Source organism: Myripristis murdjan, chromosome 8, assembly GCF_902150065.1.
Source record: "Myripristis murdjan chromosome 8, fMyrMur1.1, whole genome shotgun sequence".
In the NCBI taxonomy this organism is placed as follows: Eukaryota; Metazoa; Chordata; class Actinopteri; order Holocentriformes; family Holocentridae; genus Myripristis; species Myripristis murdjan.
Window position 1 is genome coordinate 16,649,232 of NC_043987.1, and position 7,316 is coordinate 16,656,547.

Consider the following 7,316-nt stretch of genomic DNA (forward strand, 5'->3'; position numbering starts at 1 on the left):
GAAAACCTATGGGATCAGCTGAGTCGCCGTGTAGAGGCTCGGAGCTCTGTACCCCAGAACCTCAATGTCCTGAGGATGCCATGCCTCAGCAGACAATAAGTCGACTTGCATGAGACGTTGTTGTCAAGCTGTAATTGATGCTCAAAGGTACATGACAAGTTATTGACACTGACATTTTTTTGTTGTGGTATATCCACCACTGTTGTTGGCTTTTGTTTCAAGAAATTGTTTGAGATGAGGAAATCACCAGTGTATGCTTCTACTTAAATGCCCTACTTTCATGATATAATATCACTGTAGTGTGAACTTTTTATATTTTCCATAAATTTCACCCAAAAGCCAAATATTTTGCTTTTGTGAGTAGTGTATATTGAAGGGGGTCCCTGCTCCATCACTCGATCAGTTTGGGGGTCCTTGGCTTGAAAAATGTTGAAGACCCCTGTACTAAACAACTATGCAAATTTATAGGAAAGATAAAAGAAAACAGTAAAACAACTTGACAGTGCTTAGTTAAGGGAGCTGTTTCATCTACCCTAATTTAACTGATTGATCACCCCACATCCTTGCGACTCTTCGCTCTGAGATCCTCATTTTTTTTTATAACAAGCTGATAACAAACTATTTTCTGTGAAATTGAACTGTTTAGGGCTTGTTGATGGACCCAAAGACGTTTTCTTTGTCTTTGGAAAACTGGAAATAAATTAAAATAAAGTGGTGCCTCCCATAGGCAAAGTATAAAAACAAAATCAACATCATTATGAGCCCTTGGTGACAGGGTAGGGTATTAGGTCCTCAAGGTTGTTGCACCAAGTAGTGGAGGAGGTCACTGCATGTACAGTCGCTGACAAGTTGCATGACAAATGCATGTATTTTATAAAGATGGTTTCAGGAAGTTGGGAATAGGGTTTAAATTGTTGGTTTTCACTCCCAAGATGTAGCCAGAGCAGGAGGTTAGTGCAGGTCCTGGTAGACCTCCTACAAGCTAAATGCTGTTTGTAACTTGTGCTGGATTCTGAATAGATTAAGAAGATAAAAAGGTCAATAAACAATGACATTTTAAATTTAGCTCCCTCTGGTTGCCTGTTTTCACAACCATGTTCCTGTCACCTTTGAAAGCTGTCCAGGCTGTTGAAGCTATTTACAATCTGTGGAGCCCTAGTATCAAATGCTGCTTACCCTCTCTCCAAACCTAAAGGGAACAAAAGGATCTTCAGTTCCTTATCAAATGGAGATCCTGAGGATTCTCTGCTCCATATCGCCACCCACTGGTAGAAGGTGCAAACAACAATGCTCTGTTTCTGTTATCGGAACGTGTGAGTTTTGCATTGCAGCCTACCTGGAGTTAAGACAGCTTTGTTACTGCATACAAATCCTGTAGTCCTAGCTTAAAATAAAGTGTTGATTGATAAATCTCAAAAATACATTTATTTTATTTAATGAGTTGTCACACTCTGGGAAACTGATGGTCAGTAAGTTGCTATATCATGAAATGAGTGCAGTACATGGATGATGTTTACTGAAGTAATCTTTTTCCCAATTTAAAACAGATTCTGCACCAGGGTAACCATTTGGAGGGTGTTCTGTATCTTAAGACACAGAATAATGATAATACAATAATGCCGACCAGAATGATCATATTCCTATGTTATGGCTACTGGTTTGCATTGTTGTCCAGGATGATACTGATTCCACTATTTAATCATCTTATTTGTCTAAGAAATGTTGATCAACGATACTGAGCTGATACTATCAATCTCATTACATGGGAATTGTTTCACCAAGTGAATCCAGCCAACATGAATCCCTGTTGACTTTTTTCACTTATTGTTAGGCTTCCAGTCCAAGAATGAAAACAGGGTTGTTTAACTTCAGAGTAAATAAAGTCTCAATCATTGACAGCAAACTGGCAGATTTATAAACTGTTCATGGCACACTTCATGGTGTTGTCAGCAAATCCACAAGATATTGGCCTGAGCCAGTGAACTTATGAAATAAGGTCATGTGATGATCAAACTATCTTGGATTAATAAGAAAGAGAGTCAGCAGAAACACAACTGGTCAGTGGAACAATACCTCCTGATGCCCTGCCTCCAGATTTGTTCCTCATTAACCTACCAAAGTCCACGTGATAAGCCAACACAAGCATGGAGATATGTGGACACACGCTTCAGGACAACATTGTCAGTGTTGCATCGTGAGCTCTCACAGCAGCACCTCTCTGAAAACTTTTCAGCATGGCAGAGGAGAAGCTGGAGATGGGTCAAGTTGGGGCACCTCTTATGTCTTCAGACTCTACTAGTAATAGGTCTCCAACCAGACCTCCCAACAAATTTGAACGGGTGATCCAGCCCTGTGTGGGTGAGCTGGTGGGCACTACATTCTTTGTATTCATCGGATGTGTCTCGGTCATAGAGAATGTGGAAACTGCCGGGAGGCTACAGCCAGCTCTGGTGCATGGCCTGGCTGTGGCCATTATGGTGGCTTGCATGGCTGAGATCAGGTGAGCATCATATCCTATCCTTCAATATATTTTTAATAGCCTGCTTGTTTTTTACACATCATGCTGAAGTGTGCCATAAAATCTGTGTTGTTCCATAGTGCTGGGAGAATTATCACCTGCATGTTAGATGGTAATGTGTAGAAATATTATATTTCTCTGAAATCTTTGAGGTGCATGCAAAGTTAAAGCGCTCCTTGTTTAAATAAGGTAATAAAACAGCAGGCTGTAAAATCAGTCTCATTCCATAAGATGACATTTCTCATTCAGTGCTGTTATGAATTGCATAATCTTCCACATGCTACTGTCCATCACATAATGTCACATTTGACATTCTGAGGATTATGACATTACTACAATAGCCATCTGAACAAATTAATGCAGATTACTTGGTTATTAGGTCAACTCATTAGCAAGCCTGTCTCGCCCTATACAAGTACTGCCACTTAAAGTGGGCCTCTTTACTGATATGAGGGTGAAAAACTCACAAACAGCACTCCATAAAACTAAACCTTTGGAACTGAACTTTTCTATTTATACATGTCTCTCTCCCTCTCTATCCCTAGTGGCTCCCATTTCAACCCCCCATTCACTCTGGCCATATATCTGTGTGGCGGCATGGAATTAAATATGGTGATCCCGTACCTTGCATGTCAGTTGCTCGGAGGAGTAACTGGAGCTGCTATGGCAAGGGTGAGACGTGCTCAAATGAACTGCTTTATCAATCTAAAATGTCAAAGAGAGACTTCCAATATCTTGTCTATCCTATTTTTCATCAACCAACTTAGGCAGGAGTTACATTTGTGCACCAGTTTCTTTAAACCCTTAGATTTATTTATTTATTTATTTTTAAATCATAAAGTGACTTCTTCACAACTAAATCACTGCCTACCAATGCCTACAGGCCATGACCACAAGAGAGAACTATGCCAAGGCCCAGGGAGCTGCATTCGCCCTGCTGCAGTCAGATGATCAGCTGGGGAGAGCTCTGTTTGGAGAAGTGGCCATGACTTGCCTGGTCACCATGGTGGTGCTGCTGGGAGCCGTCAACGCCAAGAGCAAAAGCCCGTTGGTGCCATTCATGGTGGGCTGCACTGTTATTATCAATGTCCTGGCTGGGTGAGTGACAGAAGGATTATTCTGATGGGGAATAATGGATCTTACAGAGGAGGTCATTTCCAAAACCATTCTTGAATTTCACAGTACTTTTCACTTTCTCAAATGGTGGATATCTTTTTTGGTGATAAAAAAAAAAAAAAATCTTTATGTGTAGGACAATGCTGAATCCAGTAGTGCATTCCATTGCATTGGTAAAATCTCCCTGCCTTTACGCGAGAAAAAGAATTTAAATCTCATTTGCATTTTGTAGATAAATAATAGAAATGCACAGTGAGAGATGATCACATAGGAATTACAGACACCAGTGGTTTGATTATTCCTGTTTGTACAGCCATAAAGGTTAAAAAGTTGTATATTAAGATGATCATGCAGAATCTGGAAATGTATCCTTTATGGTTCCTAATTGAGTGTTTGTCAAAAATTAGGAGCTGGAATGTTAGGGTCATGTAGCTAGTTGTTGGAAATATTTCAGATGCAGCAGAATTTGAAATCATGCACACTATGATATTGTGTCAAAGTGGATACAGTTCAATATGTAACCAGCCGATCTCTTTTTCATGTAATTGGCAAAATTAATGTTTAATCACCGATGAGAACGGCAGAACTTTTTGCACTAATTAGTGTAGAAAATGGGTACAGTCTTAAAGAGCTCTTGACCATTCATTTTTTTTTATTATTATTTTTTAAACATTATGTAAAATAAGGCAGGATTACATTTGTGCTTTGTGTATAGTTGCTAAAATTTGGAGTTTTGTTCTTGGTCCATGCGTCAGTGAATTACAAATGCCCATTTAAGACTGGCGACGATTGCAATGGAATGAAATGGATGTAAAAGATCGCTAGAACACGGCTCACAAGATCATGTTGGCTGCGTTATCTGCACATAAATCGGTCAAAAAGCTGAATTTCTCACTTCTCTTGATTACATGTCTTTCTTCCAGCGGCGATGTGTCCGGCACTTGTCTGAACCCAGCCAGAGCCTTTGGCCCGGCACTAGTGAGCAACTACTGGACCTACCACTGGGTCTACTGGGTGGGACCCATCGGAGGGGGGCTGATCGCGGCTGCGCTGGTTCGGTAAGTGCAGCAGAACCTAAAAGTAGAATTTAGATGATTTTGACCATGTAACAACAGCACCACTAACTATGAGTTCAATGCCAAACATAGAACTGAATAAACTCCTCTATTACTGTGACAAAAAGAAAACCTGAGCATTATAGGAAGCAGAAAAGTAAACTTTATGGCAGATCAGTTGTATTGGATTGTATTAGAATATGCAGGTGGACCTAATAAAGTGAATACTGAATACTGAATGAACAAATAAAACCTGTGCAATGTTCTTTTTTCTGTTTTCCAGACTCCTCCTTGGAGACAGGAAGACTCGACTTATCCTGAAATGAGACCATACTTGAACTTGACTGAGATCAATCATGAGATAGCCTTATCTCCACTTAAATTCCTCTCTTTTGTTCACTGAGTTTTTGTATACTCACTTTTTGAGTTATTTTTTTACACAATAAAAAGTGAAAATTTATCCTCTTTTTTTGGTTTTGAAGTATGCCATTTAATATAGTCTGGCAAAGTGACGATGCTGTAAAAACATGCAGCTAGTGCAGAATTGGATGTAACCATGGATGTAAGTTTAATTCAGCATGTTAGGGTTAGGGCTGGTTACCAGAGGTTAAAATTAAACAAAGCTGTGGCTGATGATTAAACTGAGGAAGGTTTACTTGTCTTTCCCAAAATTATGGATTAAAAAGAAATGGAAGACCAGGTCTTTGAACTTTAGCAGGATGTTTGTCATACTGATTTGTGAATGAAGTTGCTGCTGCGCATATCAGAGAATTATTGCAACACAAAATACATTTTCCAACTCCGTGTTGCACACTTTTCAGTACTGCTAGACTGTGTGCTATAAAACTCATCCACAACTCAGTGTTTTGTTGTAAGACCAAAAGGATTTAATAGCAAACTGGATTTCAACCAGGTGTATCATGTGGACTTTGGACTAACTCTCAAACTCATTACCCTCTGAATCGACAAAACTCAATTACCACCACAGATTTTCAACCACAAATACTGACCACCAGTAAAAAGAGACCAAATGGCAACCTTTTCACAGCCAAGAGGCATCTCCGCTCTGGCTTTGTGCTCCTGGTGCCCGGCTCCTGGTCTGTATAGCACAAGTAGTGAATGCATATGCAGCACTGGAGGGCTTCATGCTGTTTCCATATTATACCCCTGGGCCTCCCCACAGCAGTGGCCCACATGGGAAAGCAGGCCAGGCGGTGGGATAAACCAATTACCCCCCTGTCTGGGTGGACTCCTGCCGGTGCACCATCCAAGAGGCCTGGGCTGAGGCCTCCTGGGCTCGTTCCCCATGAGAGCCTGCTGGAATTCCCAGAGATGAGAATTGTGTGGTTTCAAAAGCCTGCAAAGAGGTTATATTTTGCTTGGAAATTTGACAAGGTGGCCTCTCTCACTGGGAGTATTTGAGGCACCAAAAAGGGCTTTTAGAGGACAAAGAAAACAAAAAGATTCTGCAAAGCTTGATTTTTGCAAAACATTTTGTGCTACCCAGACATAAAAATGTTGCCCATTTTTATGTTGCCCTTCATGGGGGTTTTGACACCCTGATGTTGTTGAAACACATTGGTTGTCCCTTCTGAATAAAACATTTTTACTTTTTGACAGTCAGAGTAACTCAGATTTTTGACTGATTGTTACATTATGGCAGCTTGACAGTCATTTTTATTATCATGTATTATCTTCCCTCATCCTGCAGGAGCCCCTGATTGTTCTCACATTTCCCTCTACTGCCATCACCTTTTCTTTATTTTGGACCCGGTACAGCAGCCCCAGCCCCTCACTCTTTTTATGTTGCTGTTCCTCCAGATAACCTTTTTGCAATACCTTTAATCCTGTAATGTACAGATATTTACAGCACTATGTGCATACAGAAAATATAAATGATCTTGTGATTGCATATTATCGGTGATCTCTAACCTCTGTGTGCTGAAACTACCACTTGTCTAGCATCAGTGTAAATTTGGCTTTGAAACTGAAAGATGGGGAATCCCATTTTTGATGAAAAATTAAAGTAAAACTATGCTCTTTTTTTTGCTTGTGAGAGCTTAAATTCATATATTGCTTGTCTGAGACCTTATTTTTGCTGAGACTGGACCAGGACACATGCAAGCGAAGAAGAAAATAGAGAAATGTAAGACTGATAATAAAAATATAAGAGCTAGCTTGTAGATGAAGAATGATACATGGTGACAAGATAGGTATCATTTCTAAACCTCTAACAGGTTAATAAATTTGAAACACAAAGTAAAGAAGCAGAAATATCTGAGGAATGAGAGAAAGTAGATGAGGTAAAAGCAAAAGTCTGGGATTACCCCTCCTCTGGCTCCTTGGATTCATGGGCCTGACGGTTTCTAGATGACAGCAGCCGTGACAATAGTCATTATGTCTGGCAGAAGCCTTGTCACTGCAGGGCCATTGTGTGGGCCCCATTCACCACACAGTCATTTACACTTTCATTGGCAGCTATTTAGTCCTAATAAAAAGTTCAACACACCAATTTGTGAGTCCTGCTCAGCCAGGGAGAAGTGTGGAATAGGCTAAGAAAGCAGTTGCTTTAAAAGTCAATTAATTGTTCCCCTCTTCTGGGAGGGACAGAGGGGAGGTACCCCAGG

The 7,316-nt window shown here is 40.4% G+C and overlaps 1 protein-coding gene across 1 annotated transcript; it reads left to right on the top strand.

Moving 5' to 3' along the window:
• The first annotated feature begins 2,234 nt into the window (after nucleotides 1-2,234).
• On the top strand, nucleotides 2,235-5,015 carry aqp8b (aquaporin 8b). Its single transcript, XM_030058445.1, has 5 exons — nucleotides 2,235-2,500; nucleotides 3,064-3,190; nucleotides 3,402-3,616; nucleotides 4,558-4,692; nucleotides 4,973-5,015. The coding sequence occupies exons 1-5, from the start codon at nucleotides 2,235-2,237 to the stop codon at nucleotides 5,013-5,015; spliced, it is 786 nt and encodes a 261-aa protein (XP_029914305.1).
• The last annotated feature ends 2,301 nt before the right edge of the window (nucleotides 5,016-7,316 follow it).

What these genes read in the sequence shown, in the direction of transcription:
- aqp8b (XM_030058445.1), top strand. Translation starts at nt 2,235, where the DNA reads ATGGCAGAGGAGAAGCTGGAGATGGGTCAAGTTGGGGCACCTCTTATG. An exon ending in GCTTGCATGGCTGAGATCAG is followed by an intron (nt 2,501 to 3,063) that starts GTGAGCATCATA and finishes CTCTATCCCTAG; the next exon opens with TGGCTCCCATTTCAACCCCC. An exon ending in ATCGCGGCTGCGCTGGTTCG is followed by an intron (nt 4,693 to 4,972) that starts GTAAGTGCAGCA and finishes TCTGTTTTCCAG; the next exon opens with ACTCCTCCTTGGAGACAGGA.